This window comes from Gadus morhua, chromosome 16, assembly GCF_902167405.1.
Source record: "Gadus morhua chromosome 16, gadMor3.0, whole genome shotgun sequence".
In the NCBI taxonomy this organism is placed as follows: Eukaryota; Metazoa; Chordata; class Actinopteri; order Gadiformes; family Gadidae; genus Gadus; species Gadus morhua.
Window position 1 is genome coordinate 30,667,597 of NC_044063.1, and position 24,114 is coordinate 30,691,710.

General features: G+C 42.3%; 1 protein-coding gene across 2 annotated transcripts in view; it reads right to left on the reverse strand.

Moving 5' to 3' along the window:
* The window catches only part of vps53 (VPS53 subunit of GARP complex), a 26,667-nt gene extending 9,987 nt beyond the window's left edge, over positions 1-16,680 (reverse strand). The window contains exons 1-12 of one of the 2 annotated variants that reach the window (XM_030381120.1): positions 16,515-16,680; positions 15,807-15,887; positions 12,944-12,993; positions 12,786-12,852; positions 6,810-6,896; positions 6,141-6,256; positions 5,598-5,717; positions 3,145-3,223; positions 2,817-2,960; positions 2,201-2,343; positions 1,708-1,849; positions 686-781 (exon numbers count right to left, since the gene is read on the reverse strand). In XM_030381120.1, the coding sequence (XP_030236980.1) occupies positions 686-781; positions 1,708-1,849; positions 2,201-2,343; positions 2,817-2,960; positions 3,145-3,223; positions 5,598-5,717; positions 6,141-6,256; positions 6,810-6,896; positions 12,786-12,852; positions 12,944-12,993; positions 15,807-15,887; positions 16,515-16,604 (1,215 nt within the window). In that variant the 5' untranslated portion in view covers positions 16,605-16,680. Of the gene's footprint in view, positions 1-685; positions 785-1,707; positions 1,850-2,200; positions 2,344-2,816; positions 2,961-3,144; positions 3,224-5,597; positions 5,718-6,140; positions 6,257-6,809; positions 6,897-12,785; positions 12,853-12,943; positions 12,994-15,806; positions 15,888-16,514 lie in introns of both variants that reach the window. The other variant, XM_030381119.1, reaches the window with a different exon arrangement.
* Between the last annotated feature and the right edge of the window lie 7,434 nt (positions 16,681-24,114).

Below are 24,114 nucleotides of genomic sequence, written 5' to 3' on the forward strand. Positions count from 1 at the left end.
GGAAGAGGACGAGGGAAGATTCTCTTTTAGAACACAATGGAACCTGTGGCCCATTGGACCGCAACTGGAACCGGGTGACCTCATCTGATCTGACCCAACCTAGTCCAATCTTACACAACCAAATCTAATCTAAACCAATACTACCTAACCTTACTTGACCTCATCTGACATATCCTAACCTAATGAAACCGAATAGAATTTAACCAAATTCACCCTGGTCTTATAAAAATTAACTAAATATAATATAATTTAATTTAATCTCACCTAAATCGGATGTTACCTAATCTAATTGAATTTATTATAATCAAATGTATCTATTTTAATCGAATCGAATGTGATCTAAAATAATCATCTCATCTGCACTGATTGCCTACAGGGTGGTTCTTGTTAAATCTGGATAAAAAGAGTGAACAAAGCTTTACTTTAAATCAGTAGATGTATTGATCTGGCTGGAATACAAAAAAGATTCCAAGCTTTACTATAAATCAGTGTGTCGTCGTATCGCTCTGGGAGGAACAAACACAGGAAACATAAACCGGCAGATCGGCGACGACTCCGCCTTCCACTGAAACAGACGATGCATCCCACAACACACAAAGCAGCAGGAGATGAGAGGGTCGTTGTTAAAGAGTTGCAACTATCAAAGGTCAGAGGAGGCCAGGGGGGTCAGGGGGGGTCCACTCACACGGTCCAGGTCCTCCTCCTTCTCGGAGCCCGGGTCGTCCGCTGCCTCGTCCTCCAGGAAGGGGTTGGTGGACTGCAGTGGGCTGTCGGCCTTCTTCTGCTTTCCAGACCAACAAGGGGATTGTCAGAACGACAAGCCTCAACCAGTAAAGGTTAAACGGACTGCATTTAAACAGCGCTCTTCAAACCAGAGGCCACTGAAAGTGCTTTACAATATTGCCTCACATTCACCCATTCATGCACAATTTCACACACGGTGAAACGGTGGTGTCAACCACACAGGGTGACAGCCAGCTCGTCGGTAAACAGTTAGGGTGAGGTGCCTCGCTCAGGGACACCTCCACACTCTCGGGTACACACTAGCAACTTACCGGTGACCAGCCAACCTGCTCTACCTCCTGAGCTACATTCCACATGCCGTGGGATGAGCATGGCTCGATTTTAACCATTAGACTCGATTGCAAGATGCAGGGTAACCTAATGGTGTTGCCGCTAACATCGGACCCCCTGTAACAACGTGACTTAAGAACATGAGGAGGCAGAGATGTGGAGGACGGGGGGCCCTCTGTTGAAGCCAGGGTTTCAGCGCACAGAGCTGAGCTAAGCTTTCCTTAATATTAACCCAGCTTGACCTTTAGACTTTTAGGGCATTTGGGCTTTTATCCAAAGTGACTTAAAACGGTTCATAGAAACAGGACACGAGTCAACCATGCCAGCTCGTAGGGAGCAGTTAGGGGAAGGTGTCTTGCTCAGGGACACATTGACAATCAAGTAGGAGGAGCCGGGGATGGAATTAGAAACCTTCGGGTTACAAGTCAACCTGCTCTACCTACCGAGCTAAGCCGACCCCTACCCCAACCCCCGACCAACAGGCACTTTTATACAACAGCATGGACAGACCTTCTGTGCCATCTGGGTTTCACTGTAAATAAAGATTGCCTAACAATTTGTTGGCATTAGGGGATAGGTGTATACATTTTGTATCTTGAGTGTGAGCGGCTGCTTGTGCATGTGTGTTCTTACCCCTGGGACGTCGGTCAGGGTGCATCCGGTGAAGCGCTTGGCCAGCAGGCCCTCAAAGTTGGTGGTCCTCTGGATGGCGAAGAGCAGCAGCTTCACCTCGATCTCTTTAGCCCGCGTCCGCATCACTTTGGCCAGCTCCACCCTGAGGGACACACACACACACACACACACACACACACACACACACACACACACACACACACACACACACACACACACACACACACACACACACACACACACACACACACACACACACACACACTGCCTGCTCTGTGATTCGGGCCATACTTGTATGGTAGGATAATTGTTATGGCTACAAGTGCAAGAGTGCTTCAAATGCTGTACTTTCTTGGTCTTTGATGTATAAGGTACATCTTATCTTTATCTTTACCAAGTTAGCCGCAGATCACTAATAAGTATCATGCACGTAACACTATTTCTATTTCCATTGTGATTGAGTGAGAGAGCGAGAGTGAGAGCAAAAGTCCACCTGGTGATGTGGCAGAACTCCACGGCGATGCGCTCTGTCATGCACCACTCCTCGGGGAACATGTGGCCGTACTTCTCCTCATAGTCCACCAGCTGCCGCTTGAGCCATGCGTAGCGCCGGTCGATCTTGTCCAGCCATGCCACCTGCACCCCCACCCCATTGGGGAGGGGAGAGAGACAGGGAAAGACTCTAATGGAGCTGTAGCAGGTCAGCAGGCCGGCTGATAGAGGAAGGCTGAAGGGGATTTATAATGTCTATGTAACGGAGCTTGTCCCCATCATATATATTATATATTGTGAAGATGGTTAATTTTTATGGACTTGGATGGCACATGACATGATATTTGTACATATCACATACAAGATTCATACTATTCAACCTTCCAAGTAGGAATCATTTAGCTAATTATAGTTGGATCTTGGAAAATGTTTTCCAGTAACAAAAGTTTGTCTAGACATGTCCCTCACAGAGACGACTTTAACTAAGTGTTACTCCTAGTTCTCCAGTTCCTTCCATGCTACCCTAACTGAGCTCTAAAGACCATCTATTCTGTTGTTTGAGGGCCTACCCGTCGCCCCGATCCAGCTCACATCCCCCTGATCTGCCCCGTACTCACGTCCTGGTTCTCCTGGAAGAGCACCAGGTACTCTGAGAGGTGTTGCCGGATGAACTTCTTGATAATCTCTTGTCGAATGCGGGGGTCCAGCACGTTAGCCACCAGACAGGCGTCCCTCAGCACATTACTGGGACCCCCACTTCTCTGTCCAGAGGGGAGGAACGCAGTACACGGCGGGTTTAGATCACAGCTCAGCTGGGATTTTTGTGATGGCTTTCCAAATGCGATAGTGCATCAAATACAGCCGGTAAAGCCGTAGCATACAGGAGGAAGTATCAATATGAATAAAAGATTGTGATGTTTGCAGATGGCACATCAGTTTGTTTACCTTGGACCCTTGGGAGGGGAAAGCCTCTTCAAAATCAGCCAGGATTTGTGTTCCCAGCTCACTCTGTGCTGCCTTCACTCTGAACAGAACAGGGACAGAATGATAAGACACACTGGTGTCCTTCCCAGGAAGCCATCCTTCGCGGCAAAAGCGCCAATTAGGATGTGCTGGTATATGATGTGCTGGTTTATTATGTGCTGGTCTGTGATGTGCTGGTCTATGATGTGTTGTTCTATGATGAGCTGGTCTATGATGTGCTGGTTTATGATGTTTTGGTCTATGATGTTTTGGTCTATGATGTGCTGGTCTATGAAGTGCATCCAGCGCACGCAAACAATAATGCCACCACTCATCTCAACACAACAGGAGTTATTATATTTGTGCCCCCTTTTGTGTGCGTGCATGCATGTGTGTGCGTGTCTATGATGATGCCCACAGCACTGGCTGTTAGAGACAGGGAGTTCTTTATGTGAAGCGAGGCCTCTTGTCTATTTCCTGGTGTGCCAGTCCTTGGCCGGGGGCCCGGTGTGTGGCTCCAGGCGGCTGGGCGGCCCCCCAGATCAGCCAGGGCCAGCGGGAACACCACTAGAGTAAACACGCGGGCGGAGGAGCCCCGGTGAGGTGAGGGGGAGATTGATGTGGAGACCGATGCCAAGGGCTTGGCAGAGACCTCTGGCCTGTCCCTCTCTCTGCCTCTCTCTCGGTGAGGGCTCTCAAGGCCTGCGTCGGGTACATTATCTCGTTAGTGTGCCTGTGTGCGTTATTAAACAGTGAGGTTGCTTATTATCCAGCGCTAATGTACTGTGTCTAATACCCAGTCTAGTGTGACTAATACACATGCTAATATCCAGGCCGTTGTGGTTAACGTACACGCTAAATGTCTTCTCCCTCTGCGGACTCGGCTGATGGTTTCTCATTAACTCTCTAAGCACTAGTCCTGCACGGACACATCTCCACCTCCACTCCAGGCTCATCACTGTGTGGATCGCTGTACGTTACTGTGGGTGAGGATCGCTGTAAGGGACTGTAGGTGCTGATCTCACTGTAAGTGACTCGGTCTGCGTGCGTCCGTGTGTATCTCACTCTAAGTGACTGTGTGTGTGTGTGTATGTGTGTATCTCACTTTAAGTGACTCAGTGTGCATGCGTGTGTCTGTGTATCACACTCTCATTGACTGTGTGTGTGTATGTGTGTGTGTATCTGTGTACCTCACTTTAAGTGACTCAGTGTGCGGGTGTGTGTCTGTGTATCTCACTCTAAGTGATTCAGTGTGTGTGTGTGTGTGTGTGTGTGTGTCTGTGTATCTCACTCTAAGTGATTCAGTGTGTGTGTGTGTGTGTGTCTGTGTATATCACTCTAAGTGATTTAGTGTGTGTGTGTGTGTGTGTGTGTGTGTGTGTGTGTGTGTGTGTGTGTGTGTGTGTGTGTGTGTGTGTGTGTGTGTGTGTGTGTGTGTGTTCTCTGATTCCCACTTCCACCCTCACACATAGCATAACTCCATCCGTTCTGGTTTATACCTCGGTGGGGACAGTGAGCCTGATCGCAAAAAGGGCCCGACAGGCTCCTGACTGATTACTTATTCGAAGGGGAAGAAATAACGAGCACAAACAACACTGAAGGAAGCGGTCCGAGTCTTCGAAAAGCGTGGTCGACCAAAGGCGTATTTAATCTGTTGTAGGGTCACATTGATAGCGAGAATATTCTCAGGTTTATTCCTTCCTCAGTGGAAAACGTAACTCACTGCTAGAAATTTATTCTGGTAGATACTGATGCAACGCGCCAAGTACAAACTGCAATCTACGACAATCCTCTGGACACATTCTTAGTACTCACATAAACTCAAATTGATACGTTTACATCACTTTAGTGGGCTCCCTGAAGGGAACCCAGTCTAGACCATTCCTTCCGTTCACGTATTTGTATGCATGTAGGCGCTTATGTGTGCTTGTGTCTCTCTATGTGTGCGTCGCTCTCTGTGCTTGTGTGTGCGTGTGTGTGTGTAAAGAGGAAGTAAGTTCAAATATAAACAGGAAGCAATTTTCTAAATAACTCTTGATTCCCTGCCATATAATAGGTTTGGGAGCGGACCACCTGAAGAGGAGCCTATTATATCATTTGTGAAACCACATTTTGTGAAAGCATCGTGCTTCAGGAGGAACCTCCGCGGCCCACCAACAGCCTGCTTGCACGAAGACGGCAAACTAAAATATTCCACCTTTTATAGCTTGTAGATTGAATTGTTTCGCCAACCAAACAGGCATTGAGCTCAATCAAACAACTGTGTGTATATGTGTATGCGAGTTATGGTGTGGGTATTATGGTGTTTGTGTGGGGGTTATTATGGTGAGTATTTTGGTGTGTGTGTGTGTGTGTGTGTGTGTGTGTGTGTGTGTGTGTGTGTGTGTGTGTGTGTGTGTGTGTGTGTGTGTGTGTGTGTGTGTTCAAGCACCAACCTCTCAGACAGCTGTCTGATCTGGGGTATTCCCATGTACTTGTGGAAGTGTTCGAGCACGTTGACCACTCCTTGCAGAAGGTTGGCCACCTCGCCGTACTGCCGCTTCCTGGTCATCGCCCTGGACACACACACACACACACACACACACACACACACACACACACACACACACACACACACACACACACACACACACACACACACACACACACACACACACACACACACACATTACAGAGCGCGGTGCTAGGTCCACATTGATTGCAGAGCAAATCCCCAGCCTTGGAAACTAAATGGCTGCCTCTTCTAATTTCCAAAAAGGGATTGTGGAAATGACAGAGGAGGGGAACCTGTCTACGCCTGTATACACGCTCAAAATAATAACACTAATAGGGCTTGAAGAAAACGAATTGACCAAATGTAAATATTTGAGCATTTATTGTTCAAAGGCGTGCGTGTCATTTCCAGGAAGGAGCTTGTGGCATCAGTATTTATATGTGCATGTGTGCGGGTGTATGTTTGTGTGTGTGTGTGTGCGCACTCTAAGGAGTCCACGCCCCCGGCCAGCATGTGCAGGTGGTTGAGCGTGGTGATGGAGGTGGTGAGATGGCGCTTGGCGTGGTCCAGCTGTTTGATGTCCCTGGTAATCTCCTTGACCTATACACACACACACACACACACACACACACACACACACACACACATGCAAACACACACACAATGGGCCACAGGACGCATTGTTAGGAGAGAGAGAGAACAATGTAATCAGACACACAACAAAAATAACTGAGTAAGAGAGCAGAAAAAGACACACCCGTTTGTGATTGAGATAATGAGTTAAACATGCCAGTTGAGGGTGTGGCTGCTACAGTTCGCTAGAATCACTCAACCAAAACGGCCTTCATGGGACCCCCCCCTCCACAAACACACGCTTATGCATGCATTCATGTACACAAATGCAATCACACACACACACGTACACTGTAAACCTGCATCGTTTGTGACTTCCTTCAACCATCACGGACATAGCATTACTTGGGCGCTGGCATGGGCACACACAATGAAACAAACACACATGCAAAAATGACCCACACACACACACACACACACACTCACTATTGGAAAATAGTGAGTATATTGGAAATATTTCACAAGGGTTGGAAATATTTCACAAGGGTTTTTAGGAGCCCAACCAAATGTGTGCGTTCACCATTTGTTCAGACTTCTCTGCCTTGTCCTTGATGTCTTTGATTTTGCCAAATAGTTGCTGGATGGCATTCTGGGCCTCCTCCAGAGCCTGAAAGAGAGAGACCGAGACAGAGAGAGACAAGAAAGACAGAGACAGAGACAGAGACAGAGAGAGAGAGAGAGAGAGAGAGAGAGAGAGAGAGAGAGAGAGAGAGAGAGAGAGAGAGAGAGAGAGAGAGAGAGAGAGAGAGATGGGAGGAGAACAGCCAAGCGTTAGATGAGCAAATTAGATTACCTATACTGATACCACACCACAGTGCATAGGTACATGTATTTTATACAGGTCATTACTGTGAAGTTGGCATCAATATACATTTGTATTAAATCAGTTTGATTTTAACTATTGAGACGATACAATTAAAGATCATTTCAGATGAAATGGAAAAACATGTTATCCATGACCAACAGACTAAAAGGCTGATTATGGTCCCACGTCATGCAACGCAAGGACCAAGCAGACGCATTGACACAGTTGTGAACCTATTTTGGTTCTGCGTTGGGTTTTAGTGAGCAGACCAATCACAGCCATTGCTGCTGCGTCTCCTCGACGGAGGGTTAAAGGTCCCATGGCATGCTACTTTATGGATGCTTTAATACAGATATTAGTAGGCCCCAAACACAGTATTTGAAGACGTTCCCGAAATTCAGCTGTGGTGCAGAATTACAGACACTACGAGCCAGTCGCACATTGAGCTTTCCCCAAATGCGCCGTTTCGGTGTCTGTAGCTTTAATGCAAAGAGGAGGAGAGAGGCGGGTCAAGGAGGAGGGTGGGGGTGTGGCCATGAGGTCGCATATTGTGTCCAAAATGTGCGATTGTGCGACTGAATTAAAAAAATTTACTGGTCACACATGTGCGACCAGTAAATTTTTCCTTTTTTCTTTTTACACGTTAAACGGGGAAGGGCCGCGTCAACGAATCCGGATTCTTTAGCAGGCCAATGAGTGTGAGAACGAAAGGGAATGGCTACCGTTAGTGGCTAATGTGTGGAGGGGGAGGGTCCTAGAGATTAAATATCGAGCGTGCGTAAACGTTTCTCTGAGCAAACTATTGGCTCATTCTTCCGACCTCCGGCTAGTGTGCCAGTGCCAGAGTCCTGCACGTGTCTTATTTTGCAAACTCGCACCCGCCCGTACCCGCAATACTCAATACTCAATACTCAATTTTCATTTCCCTTCAGCACTACGTCTGGGTTTGCGGTATATTCCTGGGTTTTCTCTGTCCAAATTTTGTGCGTGCAATCAGCGAATAGAGGGAATGGCTGAGAACATTGACGTTAATGGAAATACAAGAGAGACGTCAAAGAACTGACGTGTTATTCGCCATAACACCAACAGAAAACACTTACAGCAAACACAAACTCATATTTATGTTAAAAAAGATTTTCATGCCATGGGTAGACCTGTCACGATAACAAATTTTTCTGGGCGATTAATTGCCCCAGAAATTATTGCGATAAGCGATAATATTGCCGTTTTTCAACTAATATAATGATAAAGTACACCCTTTCGAAGATCAATAAACTTTTATTTTTAAAGAACACTGGAACTGGACGTGTGGAAGACATTTAAAATATCCAGAATAAATTAACAAAACAACCAAAAACAATCTATTATTAACAAAAAATGCTCTTGAATAAAAACCAAACACCACCAAAAACAATAAATAAAATTGAAACACTAAATAAAAAGGATGTAAACACGATTATGCTTCAAAAAATAATAAACACGTGTAACGCCAGGGCTCCCCCTCCCACACAGACCATGCAACAAGTGACTGACACTTGACGAGGGGGTTTACTCGTTGTGCCCTGTAATTATGAGCCGGAGCCCGATTTCAACCCGACATTTGTTACTGAGGCCTACCCTGCTAAATATATATTATATATAATGCATAGAACGCCGGTCATTATCGAGAAAATAAGGGCTTATTTTCGATAATGACCAGCAACGTTCTATACATTATCCCGCTTATTACAAGGCTACTTGCCAAGACGAAAAAATAACTTCACATGGTGTGTCTTTTTACAATTTATTCGTTAGCAGCATTCGTAGTGTTGATCTGCAGAGAAATAGTCCGCCGTTGCTTAGCAACCGAAGACGCTGGGGTTGACAAGTTCCCGAACTACTATCTATACAAGTTAACGGAGCGTTCCACGGCATTGAGAAGACCCGTATAATTAAGGCCTATAATATTTCTGTTTATAGCATAGATTTCTTCTCAGATTAGGCCAATAAAGCAATGATTTAAAAAAAGAGTGCGAATGGAAATTATTGCGGCCGGCAAAAAATTATCGCTCATTTTAACTTATGTCGCAATTAATTGATTTATTGCATATCGCGACAGGCCTAGCCATGGGACCTTTAAATTATTTGGGAGGCGCACGTCAGGCCCTTGCGGTGGACGCAAGGAGGGTCGGTGAGCCTGTAACGGGTCCGTAACCCCCTTGCGTTGCGTGAACGTGGGACCATAATCAGCCCTTACCAGGTTGATGTTTACAGCCGATGCACCATGACCCCACTGCTGGACCGAGATACTCAACTCAATCTCAAACAACTACGCACAACTCTCCCGAACGCACACGGAATCCCTGTGTGGCAGGCCAACATGACCCGACTGTTTTATGCTCGCATCCCATGGGGGGATATATTGAGGTTCGTTACTGACTCTGGTCCACGTGAAAAACCATAAGGCCATCGCCCCGACGCCTTCTGACGGAAACGGGAGCCGTGTCCACTTGTAACGCATTAGATGGACTAATGAAGTGTACTGCTGGATATTTGATATTGTCAAGCCGTAAATTGGCATTTATAAAACAACCAGAGTCTGTTTTAACCAACATGTGGAGTAAGGCGGGCCCGGTGAGATGCCACTGAGGTCCTCCATAATGATATGGTAAGTGTGTTGTTCTAACAGTCCCCCCAACACCCGACCTGACAGCTGTTTGCTTGCTGGTGCCGGCTGAAGCTTTTACACTGTCATCCGATGCCAGGGTAATTGGCAAACAAAGTTGTGGCAGCACAGACACAAGTTTGGCTCCTTGCCTTTTCCATGGAGACACACGCGTACACTCAAGCTTGAGTGCACGCACGCGCACACGCATGCATGCACATAGAATGCTAACAGCCGGCACCAGCTGCGCGAGATATTTTCCACTTTTACAAGCTTCTTCTAGACCACGGTCACAGAGAAACACACACCAGAACAACCACCCACCCACCCACCCACCCACACCCACACGCACACCAACACAGACACACACACATATTGAATTCCTACACTGGTTGTCTAGCAATCTCTATAGGATACACAGTTTCAAAGTGTTTACGGGCTGTGATCAATGCCAATGGATGTGTCGCTTCTAGTGCTCAATGGTGCGGGGACAATATAATACCACCCATCCCATACTATTGCTAGCACTGGACAACACTTTCCATGGTCATCCATAGCCTCAAGAGGCCAGAGTGAGGTGGTATCTCATCCACACGAGCCCATAGGGGCCTCCTTCTCCAACCTGAGATGGAGGAGAGTTCAGGTCTTCACCACGTCTCTCCCCATGCACATCTGTTCTGATGACTCACTGGACAGGAGGAAAGCGAGTCCCAGGAGAAACACAACGAATAAAGGAGATTGGGGAAGCAGGCAGGGCACAGGTGGATTTGTCTCAACAAGGTTGGTAGTAGGCACCCGAATGTTTGGGTGTTAACACTGTGTCTTCAGGCAGGGTGCAATTCAACATGAAGGTGGGATACCCGTTAGTCCTTCAAGAGAAGACCCTGATCAGAGATTTACACGTGAGCGTTTAGCTGCTACTGCTTCTACCACTGGTACAAATTACTCAAATTTCAGGGTTTTTTCTGACAAGTGATTAAGTTCCTCTGAAAAGATGTGATAAGAGCAGATAACTTCTGGATGCTCTCGTCACTGTGCAATCATATCCTCGCCCCCTGAGCTCCCCTAGGACCAGGGAGTGTTGGGCATAACAATACAGAGCACATGAACCAGGTGCTCCAGTGTGCTTTGATGAGCTCTAGGTAATGAGGAAGATGGCTCCCGTCACTGATCAATACATCCTGTCTCCTTTACTTCTTTGTTGCGGCTAAAATCAAGACTGTAGAGTCGCTCACCAGCTTCCGCAAAGGACTCATGACTCACTTCACTAAAAAAATAAATAACGTACTTGCTACACAACTAAGTACTTAGTTGTTTAGCATCTTATCCTAGTTATCTTTTTTGTGTACGGGAAATGGGTTAACCTTGTGATTGTTAGTGCTTGGCACTTCTTCTGACAATTGTACTTAATGTATGTCGCTTCGGATAAAAGCATCGGCTTAAATGCCCATGATGTAAATGTAAGACCGAGGGCCAAGTAGAGTAGTAACGTTTGGACTACCCCCATTATAACAAAAAAAAAAATCCCCAAAATATTGAAAGTCTATGAAAGTCATTATTTTTTTGAATTACTTGCCATGGTATCCCTGTAAATACGGTAATAGGGTTACCCGTGGATAAGACACTGGTAGGAAGGTCGGTTGGAAGATCACAGGTGTCAGTCATGCATATTTAATGAGAATGTTTGCAAATGTGTTACAACACTCATTTCCGAAGACACCCAATCTGCACCTGACCCTCCGTTTTCTCTATCTGTCTCTTTACAGCTCCCTCCTTCTCTCTCGCCGTCCGTCTCTCTCTCTTGCATTCTGTCCTTTAATCTCATCTCAACAACTCTGTATTTTAATAAACGTTTCACTTTCCACTTCCCAAAAAATAGAAACAAGAACTTTTACCGCAGAGAAGAGTTTGTAAAAGCTCGGGTTTTGTCGAGGAAAAATTAATGCGTGATGAGTGTGTGAGACTGCATAATGTCCGCTGTCTGTTGGGGATTAAGTCGGTCTCGGCAACAGTAGCTAAGTGGGACTGACAGGACCACTGGAACAGACACACTGTGACAATATGTAGCCTGCCCTCCTCTCCATTCATAAACACCCACGGCCCTCATCCCCTCCTAGGCCCAGCCCCATCAGGTGTCATATTACCCGGAACCGCCGCTCCCTTCTGACACACCAGCACCGATGAAAAGAGGCGAGACGTTGTAAGGCCCGGATTTAAAAAAGGGATTCTCTGTATATTTACGGCAGGGAATTCGGTTCCCTGCCTGTGGTTTCCATACACAAGGGCGGCCTAACATGATGGCATATATCTGAGTCATCTTATCCTTTTCCATGGTACTGGTGTGCAAGACGGAAAGAGATTATGCAGGAGAAAGAGCGAGCGTTGTCTGGGTCAAAGGAAACCGTTGACGCCGTTTGTTTTTAACCGTCACGCAAATACGAGGTTTGTTCTGTGAGGCACAGACATCGAGTCTGGTGGCGTGCGTCTGTGTGGACGCAACGATCAGGCATTTTCATAGTCATAGGTTTATTTTTTTCGTTCAACAGATCTTTGAGTAAATAAAATGTCATGAATATGTAAAACATATAGGCAAATGCACGTTACAACAAGTTTATTATAAGTTGAGCCTAATGTGGTGTCTTAAATTGGACTGTTTGGTCTGACTCGCAGCCAAAAAAAGGTCAAGTATTTATCATCAAAAACAGAGGAAAGCAACCAAATATGTTCAATTTATGAAGCCAAGAACAGCTTATTCTACTTGATGAACTTATTCTACCTGATAAGGGACCAAAGTAGTTGAGTATTCTAAAAATTATAACCACAAATCTGAATTTTTTAACAAATCAATTATATACTCCTTATTGCAGCACTAATATCAACAAAATAAAATCATTGCAGAGGAACTATTTATCTCCAATGATGTATGAGGCAATCGTTATATATAGATAATAAGTTCCCAGTACAAAAAAAAAGAAACAGGCAGGCTATAATGTAATCCTGCCTAATTAGTGATGTTTGGCTAATTAGCGACTTGCAGCTTAGCTCACCTGTCTTCCATCTTGTCCCACGTTGGTCTGGCCTCTCACCACTGTCCTGATGTTGTCATCTAGACGTCTACAAAGTTCAAAATAAAAAGAATATCACACAACATACTGTCTAAAATACCAGATCCAGGCAAGGATAATAATCAGGGATAAAGACTCACCGAATTTTGAGACGAATTTTGTTCACTACATCGTCAATATTAGCAAGTGACTGTGGAGAGATATATAGATGATTATCAGCAAAATAACGCAGACAGAGGTACTTGAGCTTTCCTCTTAAATCTGCCCCGAGAGCTTGGAGACACCCTACCAAGGTGGTCTATCAAACTGTTAAGAGATATTACCAAATCATTCAGAAGCACATATGACTATACATTACATTTATATTTAGCTGACGCTTTTATCCAAAGCAACTTACAACCATTCATTCACACATTCCCACACCGACAGCGGAGTCAACCACGCAGGGCGACAGCCAGCTCGTCAGGAGCATTCAGGGTGAGGCGTCTTGCTCGGATCTAACCGGCGACCTTCATGTTACCAGCCAACCAGCTCTCCCTCCTGATCCACTGCTGCACCACTATAAAAATCATTACATTATTATTTCTTTGTTGCAATGAATGATGGAGAGGGCTAGGGCTGGACTGGACTATATTGAAAATTGTTATATGATGATAACTATGAGGAATTTACACAATATCATTACATTCTGGTCTGACTGAGGTTCAGTACATCGAAGTATGTCTATATATGTGCATTGAATTATTCCCACACATAATAATAATAATAATAATAATAACAATAGTCAAAAGGTTGAGAATCCTCGACAACTTTAACTCTGTCAGTAGGATGAAAGCAGCGCAAAGGAAAGCAGCGCCTCCTCGTGTTGGTCGGGCACGTCAGCATGTTTTAGTGAGCAGCAACAAGTTCATGAGCATTCAGTCTCTTTCAGTTCACGACATATCACAACATTTAAAGTAATTAGAGGGACTTGTAAACCTGAACTACAAAAAAAAACTGACATACATACCAGCATCAATTTATATCGCATGGCGATTAACCAATAGTTTTGAATATCATTAGATATCTGTTGCACACTATTATATCTAGGATTCAGCTATTGGCTAATGGGGAAAAACCTGCTACCAAAAACAACCAGGGCTGTGTTTGACTCACTGCTGAAAGGTAGTGGGTTGGATTCCGCAGAACCTTTAGTCATCCCTGAGCACATCGCCTCACCTGTCCACTGACTGCCTGCATGTCTTAATGAGGAGAAAGCTGAGTACTTTGGATAACGTGTCTATTCAATAGATAGTAAACAGTAAATTACTTGAAAGATTGTATATTGTAGTGGCGCTTTAGTAGTGATAGCAATAGTGAAATAGTAGTAGTAATAGTGTAGTACTAGACTATGACTACTAATACTACTACTTTAGACTAGTATTACTGTCTCTTCTACTTAGTAGTAGTAGAGGCAGTACTTGTGTAGTAGTAGTATGGGAAGCAGTAGAGATGTCCGATATTATCGACCCACCGATATTATCGGCCCGATATTAGCATAAAAATGTAATATCGGTCAATATCGGTATCGGATTTTTTTTGCCTTAAAACCGATTTTTTTTTTTTTTTTTTTTTTTATTTATAGCTCAAATAAATGTTTTCAAAATTGTGCAGTACAGTGCACATTGTAATTGACTCATATTTGTGCATTTATTCAATTAAGGTTATTGAGTTTTAGTTAAAGAAACATACTGCTATGTTGCACATAGTTGTTCAGGTACAATGTTTTATCATTTGTGAAGTCAAGTTTGCCCTATTTGTTGTGGGCATTGTCAAGATTATCTCAGGGAGAGTGTAATCCAAACTGTTGTCTGAGACCATTAAAAAAATAAAAATAAACATGGCACTTTTCCCTTAAATTAAGTTGAAGTATTTTTCTTATTTTGCACAGACAATGTTAACATTTGGAAAGCCTTGTTACATTCAAGAATGCATCCAGTGGGGCATCACAATAACATTAAGCATGTTGTGTTAATTCCACAACAGGAGATATGTAATGTTACCTAAAATAGGTTTGAGGAAAAATAAATAACCCAAATATCGACATCGGTATCGGCTGATATCGGAATCGAAAATTTAGAGTTGGACATTATCGCATATCGGATATCGGCAAAAAAGCCAATATCGGACATCCCTAAGTAGAAGTAATAGTGAAGTAGTAGTAGTAGCAGCAGTAATAGCAGCAGAAGTAGTAGTAGTAGAAGCAGTAATAGCAACAGAAGTAGTAGTAGTAGAAGCAGCAGTAGTGATAGTAGCAAAAGCAGCAGCAGTAGTAGTGGAAGCAGTAGTAGTAGTCAGGTAAAATTAGAAGCACTACTATTAGGATTCTAGTAGTAGTAAAAGCATCAGCAGTAGTAGAGGAAGTATAATCAGTAGTAATAGTGTAGCAGTAGAATTAGAGTCAGTAGTAATAGTGTAGTAGTACAAAATAAATTGAACATATTACACCAATTCATAAATCATTACATTGGCTCCTTGTATTTCAGAAAATGTATTGATTTTTTAAAATAATGCTGCTAACCTATAAATCCCTACATGATTTGGGCCAAAGTATATAACGAATATGCTTCCACTACATAAGCCTTATAGACCACTAAGATCTTCTGAGACCAATTTTTTAATTATCCCCAGAGTAAACACGTAACATTGCAGGATTTAGTTACTATGCACCAAATAGCTGCAATAAACTCCCTTAGGATTTAAGACTTGCCCCAACTCTGACCACTTTAAAACAGGACTGAAGACTTTTATGTTTGCAATAGCTTTCTGGTAAATCTAAAATAAATTGCACTTTCTAGTCTGCCTCGTGCTATATAAATGAAGTGGCCTTGCCTTGCCTAGTAGTATAAGTAGAGGCAGGTGTAATAGTGCAATATTAGTAGGTGTCTAATAAAAGTAGAAAAAGCAATTGTATTAGCATTCTAGTAGTAGTAGTAGTAATAGCAGCAGTACTATAAGTCTTACCTGTTCGGTTGGGAACAGTGTATTAATATACTCCACAGCATTGAAGTCCGCCCTGTCCAGTGGGTCTTGGCTTGGGAAAACCTATAAAAACAGAAACAGTTCAAAATGTTAGAGCACTGAAGAATATGTGATGGTCTGATGTGTAACAGAAAAGGGACACCTTTAAATATGTGACATTTGACATCATCCGTGAATGACGTGATTGTGGTCTGTGGTTCTAGTCTAAAGTTCAAGTATGTGGTTCAAGTCTGTGGTTCTCTAGACTATTGTTCTAGACTATGGTTATAGTCTATGGTTCGAGTTAGGCCATCTGGTCAGTACTGGTGCTGGACACTACAACCACATAACGGTACAAGGAATGCATTGCTTGTACATTAATAAAGGCTTCGTTCCTTTTTATAACAGCTTGTTGTGAGATGCCTGGATCCACTGGGAACACACATCAGACACCAGGTGAGATGGTTGGTGGACCTGAGAGGCTACACTGGGAACACATCAGACACCAGGTGAGAGGGGTGGTGGACCTGAGGCTACACTGGGAACACATCAGACACCAGGTGAGAGGGGTGGTGGACCTGAGGCTACACTGGGAACACATTGGGAACACATCAGACACCAGGTGAGAGGTGTGGTGGACCTAAGGCTGCTCTGGTCACGTCACTACAAGGTGTTCATCTGACACACACGGGTCGAAGATCACTCACTCACCTGTTCAATCGCTAATTGCACCTCAGGAGTAAGATGCAAAATAGCCTCAAGATCCTCGGCAAACTCTAATTCTTCCTCCTCCATCATCATCCTCAAAACAACACCAGACGGGTCGACATCCACTTCCTTATTCCCAGACTTCACGAAATAACGCGAGCGTAGGAACTCTCACGTGGGTTCGCAGACTGAACATGAAGTGCGATACCGCCGCCTGCTGGCCTCTTTAGGCAATGCAAACTAATTTAGAGAACAGAGAATTTGAAGAATATAATAATATGAAACATATAATATATTATTATAATTTATTACACGGGTCTTTTCAACGTTCCGTTCACTTGCATTGGCACTTAACAACTTTCGGCGGTCTATTATTTTTGGATAATTCATTGGCAACGGATGAATGATGACCGCTGTCAAGGTAAACAAAAGGACTTTTTGCCTTTGGTGTCACTCCGCAGGTAGTCCGGTAACTTGACAATGTAATAAGCGGGATATGTATCAACCCAAGCGCTGTCGGTTGCTAAGCGACGACGTCAACGTCTTGGGCGGACTATTTCTCTGCTGATCAACACTATGAATGCTGGTAACAAATACATTGTAAATAAATTGTTTCGTTTTGGGAAGCAGCCGTGTAAAAGCGGGATAATGTATAGAACTTCGCCGGTCATTATCGAAAAATAAGCCCCTTCATGGCGAAGCAAGACCCCTCCGATGCGCGTCGCTGTCCTGTTCGCCCTGTCGGGGCTTATTTTCTCGATAATGACCGGCGTTTTATACATTATCCCTTACATATTATTATAATATAAAATAATCTGGATGATAATATAATAATTATATTAGAAAAATAATACACAAATATAACATTATATTTATTTATAAAAATATATATTTTTAAATATCGATAAAATATATATATGATTCTGTTTACTGATGTGAAGTTCATGATTCCGCCATTCTTTGAGCAATTATCAAAATGTGTGTGTGTGTGTGTGTGTGTGTGTGTGTGTGTGTGTGTGTGTGTGTGTGTGTGTGTGTGTGTGTGTGTGTGTGTGTGTGTGTGTGTGTGTGTGTGTGTGTGTGTGTGTGTGCCCCTGTGAATGTGTTGGTGTGCCTGTGTGTGGGTGAGTGTGTGTATGTGTAAATGTGTGCATGTGATATTTTGTAGTCATTCATCCAGTTGGCTGTACAACAACAGGATGCAATAGCCTTTAACGATTGTATATTGTAGTGGCGCTTTAGTAGTGATAGCAATAGTGAAATAGTAGTAGTAATAGTGTAGTACTAGACTATGACTACTAATACTACTACTTTAGACTAGTATTACTGTCTCTTCTACTAAGTAGTAGTAGAGGCAGTACTTGTGTAGTAGTAGTATGGGAAGCAGTAGTAATAGTGTAGTAGTAGAAGTAATAGTGAAGTAGTAGTAGTAGCAGCAGTAATAGCAGCAGAAGTAGTAGTAGTAGAAGCAGTAATAGCAACAGAAGTAGTAGTAGTATAAGCAGCAGTAGTGATAGTAGCAAAAGCAGCAGCAGTAGTAGTGGAAGCAGTAGTAGTAGTCAGGTAAAATTAGAAGCACCACTACTATTAGGATTCTAGTAGTAGTAAAAGCATCAGCAGTAGTAGAGGAAGTATAATCAGTAGTAATAGTGTAGCAGTAGAATTAGAGTCAGTAGTAATAGTGTAGTAGTACAAAATAAATTGAACATAACATATATTTTTAAGTATCGATAAAATATATATATGATTCTGTTTACTGATATGAAGTTCATGATTCCGCCATTCTTTGAGCAATTATCAAAATGTGTGTGTGTGTGTGTGTGTGTGTGTGTGTGTGTGTGTGTGTGTGTGTGTGTGTGTGTGTGTGTGTGTGTGTGTGTGTGTGTGTGTGTGTGTGTGTGTGCGATCTGTGGAACGATCTGTGGAAAACCCAAAAGTTAAGAAAGGAACTAGGGATGCAAACAAGATAGGAAGGTTCTTATGTATATTATATATATATGAAAAGGTATTGATATTGATACTATAGATATTATATATAGATGGAAAGGTATTGATATTGATATTATATATAGACGGAAAGGTATTGATATTGATACTACATTATGATATATGGATGGAAATGTATTGATATTGATTCAATACATATTATATAATATATAGTATATTGAATCAATATCAATACATTTCCATCCATATATCATAATATAGTATTAATATCACCTTTCTATCTATAGATAATATACGTATATAGATAGAATGGTATTGACATTGATACAATTCAATATATATCGATGGAAAAGTATTGATATTGATACAATATATATTACATATAGAAAGAAAGGTATTGATATTGATGTTGTATATTATATATAGATGGAAAGGAATTGATATAAATTATAAAGGTATTGATATTAATTAGAGCTTTCAGTTAAACGCATTATTAACGGCGTTAACGCAAACCAATTTTAACGGCGTTAAAAAATTTATCGCGCGATTAACGCAATTATTTTATTTAATTTTATTTATTTATTTTTTTTTTCTTTGGCTCAAAACAAAGAAGCAGTAGCCTGACTGCTATGTTCAAATGACATTTGTTCAAAGCAGTCGTTTAATTGCACTATAGGCTCTTTTTTTGTATCGTCCTGTTTTGATCAGTATATGCCAATGTTGTTATCAATAAAAAATCATTTGCACAAGGCAAGCCGATGCACTTCACCATGCTGATAAGATAATTAAAATGAGAAGAATTATGGTACAAAAAAATCAAGGGATATTTAGCATAGAAAAATAATTTGCGATTAATCGTGAGTTAACTATGACATTAATGCGATTAATCACGATTAAATATTTTAATCGCTTGACAGCTCTAATATTAATAGGAAGGTATTAATATTGATATTATATAGGCTATATTATTTATAGATATAAATGTATTGATATTGATATTATATATAAAGGTATTTATATTAATATTATAAATAAAGGTATTGATATTAATAGGAAGGTATTTATATTGATAGTATATATAGTATATATAGATAGCTATTAGAATCAACCTGGAGCCTGTTTATTGGCGAAAGGAGAGTATGAGATTGAACTCGGGAAGGTAGTAAAATGTACTGAAAAACGTTACAAAACACTAACATCAACAAAAAACAAACAAGCAGACATTATAATTTCATTTATTATTTAATTCTCAAATATTCACAATGCGTGACTCAGTCAAAATGTTGACGTTAGTGTAAATGAGTGTGTTGGGAGCCCCATTATGAAGGGAAGGACTGAGGGCAGTCAGTAAATAGCAACAAAGAACCCCTTAATAATAATAATAATGGATTGAATTTATATAGCGCTTTTCTAGACACTCATCATGCGTGTGTTTGTGAATGCGTGTGTGCGCAGTTGTATAATTGCAGGAGGTCGCGTTTGTATCAATCTTTAAATATTTAACATTATTAAATATTAATATTAATATTTTAATACTAATTTCTTACAACACTAACAATAACAGTCAGAGATCAGCTGCCATTTCAATTGGCAAGGTTAGATTTATTGTTATCACACATTTGCAGTAACTCTTACATTAGGGAGGTATTTAGAAGATATAGGGAATGTCTTTGAAATTGTTTTTATCTGGCTGGCACAAATGATGCAACGCTGCACAAACATTTAGTGTTGAATTAAGGGAATATGTGAAACAACACCATTTTATTGAATAGAACATATAAAACACAAATACAACAAACCTCACTGGACCACCTTAACACTGTAACACAAAGTGAACCAACGTTAACAGTTGATACACTTCAAACGGGATTTCTGCAATTATAATACTCTCGTAACAACTGATTAGATTAGTTTTTCCCAGGCCGTTTAACTATTTTTCCCAAGTGGGTTTTCTGAGGGAACCTAACGCATCTTAGCAACACGCTATAAACAGCATGCCATGGTCTCAGCCAACAAGCTGTCTGGCTCAGGGGAAGGTTAGCATGCTGACATGTTACAGACCGCTGCAGACGGCCTCACTGGGTATTGGGCATCCTTTGACAACAGAGGAATCCGACATCTGTTTGTCTGGCAACATAGGTACGGCTCTATCAGCAGACTATTAGACGTCTACTTCTGTAATTTCCCTGGAATGTTTATATGTTTGTGTGTGCGGGTGTGTGTTTTGGGAAACACATTGTTAAATATTTGACATGAAGTAATGGACATGGAATAAGTATGTGTGTCTGTGCGTGTGTGTTTGTGTGTGTGCATGTGTTTATAATGGACATAAAATAAGTGTAGTGTTCATGTGTTTATAATGGACAACAAACCGTGTGTGTGTGTGTGTGTTTGCGTTTGTGTGTGTGTGCATGTGTGTGTGTGTGTTCCTGTGTTTTTGTGAAATAAGGGACATCAAATAAGTGTGTATGTATGTGTGAGAGGTGTGTGAATGATTGTGCATGTGTGCATGCTTGTGTGAGTGAGGAAGTATATGTGTGTGTGTGTGTGTGTGTGTGTGTGTGTGTGTGTGTGTGTGTGTGTGTGTGTGTGTGTGTGTGTGTGTGTGTGTGTGTGTGTGTGTATGTGTGTGCTAGTGCGTGTGGGTGTGTGTTTATGTATCAACGACTTGGATATAGACGGCCATTTTATAAACCTTAGCAATATGGTTTCCGTTAAACTTCGTCGGGGAGGGAATGAGAAGCTTGACCTTACTGTGTATACATAACCTCAAAGATACATCCTGTTGTACAACGGAGATAAAAATCCATTCACAGCAGTATGTTGTACACTCTCAATGAAGTCTTGAGGACGGCCAATACCACATTTACCTTACGTTATCTTCGCCATCTTTGTCTGTGTGTGTTTATGTCTCAGTGTTTTTGTGTGTGTGTTTATGTCTCAGTGTTTTTGTGTGTGTGTTTATGTCTAAGTGTTTTTGTGTGTGTGTGTGTGTGTGTGTGTGTGTGTGTGTGTGTGTGTGTGTGTGTGTGTGTGTGTGTGTGTGTGTGTGTGTGCGGGAGATGCACAGCAGTATGTTGTACACTCTCAATGAAGTCTTGAGGACGGCCAATACCACATTTACCTTACGTTATCTTCGCCATCTTCGTCTGTGTGTGTGTGTGTGTGTGTGTGTGTGTGTGTGTGTGTTTATGTCTAAGTGTTTTTGTGTGTGTGTGTGTGTGTGTGTGTGTGTGTGTGTGTGTGTGTGTGTGTGTGCGTGCGGGAGATGCACAGCAGTATGTTGTACACGCTCAATGAAGTCTTGAGGACGGCAAATACCACATTTACCTTACGTTATCTTCGCCAAAATGAGCTAGGCAAAGATAACACATGGTAAGCATAGATCAACTCATTCAACCTTAGCTAAGCTAAACTGAACTAAACTAAACTAACCTTAAGTACAGAAAGGCTACTGCCATGCTTTGACATGTCCTTCTGAGACGTATCTTCCTGATCCATAATTAAGCTCCTGTCCTCCCACATGGACAGGAGCTTAATGATGAGCTGAACAAAACAATGATTTGGTGCCTTTCAACCAATACTAAGATAAGGGAATGGATATGGGCGTCTTGGATGACATTATGTTCGCAAACAGCCCGACTATACTCCTTCAGTGTTAGATGTTGACAAGTCTCCAGGTCCTCATTAGTCATATACGGGTGCGTGGACCTTCTCCTCTGGCCCTCGTTACGAGCAGCTCATCTCCCGGCGTGCTGTTTCATTGGTCGAGCATAATTGCCTGGATCTGGTCTCCTCCAGCATGTTGACAGCAGGTCTTACGTCAGTCTCCATCTGTAGGCGGCTGTTTGTTCGAGCATTACCGCAACAGAATACTCCTGTGTTGAAGAAACCCGTTCTCTGTCTCACCCTCTCCCTCTCTCTCAGAGCCTTTCTATATTTATCATGTGTTACCCGGTCGCTCGTAACTCTGTGATTAACTGTTAATATTGATGAGCACATCACAGGACTGGAATTGCCTCACTGGCCTAATCAGTTTCCTCTGCCTGGCAAATCTGCCCCCTGGCTGTTTCACACACACTCACACACACACGCATGCACACATGCACTCACGCACACACACACACACTTACAAACATGCATATTCACACAAATGTACAAAAAGCATACACACTAGACATATATACACTATGCGTTTGTGCACGCGCACACACACACACACACACACACACACACACACACACACACACACACACACACACACACACACACACACACACACACACACCCACACACACACACACACACACACACATGCATACAAATACACATTACAGCAGTATAGCTAACTTTAATTTAATGTTAAGTACTGATAGTACATGCATATACTATGGTGTAGTACTGATAGTAAAGTGGCTTATGTTCAATGCACTCATAGATAGATATAGATGGAACTTTTGTTGTCATTGCACATGTTACAGAGCAACGAAATTACCAGTTACATTTAAATTTAAATGTTTATTTAATTTAAATCTTGCTGAGGAATAATGCTGTGCCCTCCCTGTTGTTTTATCCCAGCATACCTGAGACGTGGTTTCAGGAGTCTTTCTGTGAATTTAACGCTGTGATACGCAGTCCCGTACCCCTTGTTCACGCTAAGTGGTAATCTTGGTTTGTGTGGAACAACAGAATGTCAGTGGTTGCCGGATTACTGGCTGCCTGCGACCCAGCGATAATGATATGTGCGTGGAGAACTGTCTTTCTGTGTGGTGGTATTTGCGGTCTAAGTGTGTCGTTGTCTGCTTGTTGGGTGTTTGTATGGATAAGTGAGTGATTAAGAAAGACCTTTTCTATTTCCCCTGCTCTTTGCATGATTGCCTTTTGAGTGTCAAGCTTTTTAGTCACTGTCTGACAAAGAGCATTTCTTTTTGAAATCAGAGAGGATGATGAATGAAAGTGCCACGCAGCAAGTCACAATAAAGAGCGCATGGAGGAAGGCCAGTGGGACAGAGAGAAGGGATAGGAGGGGAGCTTAATGAAACAATACAGAAAGAAAGAAAGAAGGAAAAATAAAGGAAGGACGATATCAAGCATGGAAGGCAGGAAGGCAGGAAGGTAGGAAGGAAGGAAGGAAGGAAGGAAGGAAGGAAGGAAGGAAGGAAGGAAGGAAGAACAGAAAGAAAGTGCTTAAAAAGCTACGTAAGAGAGGAATAAATATTTTTGTTGATTATAATTACAGTTAATATTTTTTCTGTGGCTGTCCGCAGGGTGAGAAAGTTTGGACATTACATAAAAGCTAGAGCTCAATAATGCCAAGCCACAGAGAAGACAATCTTAAAACACAGTTTATTGTTATTCTATGTGGGAAACAAAAAAGAAAAACACCTACATAAAATAATGAAAAATTTGGGAAGTGCCTGTAGGAAATTCCTTTTAACAGAACAAACACTCCAGATTATACATACACACACAAACACACACGCACACACGCACACACACACACACACACACACAATCACACACACACACACACAGCAGATACTACACAGACACAAATATAATGATTGGTACTAATTAAATGCAGGGTTATTAGCCCTCAGAGCTAATTACAATGTTAGAGGCCTCAGGCTGAATAACAAGGTCAGATCCCCACTTC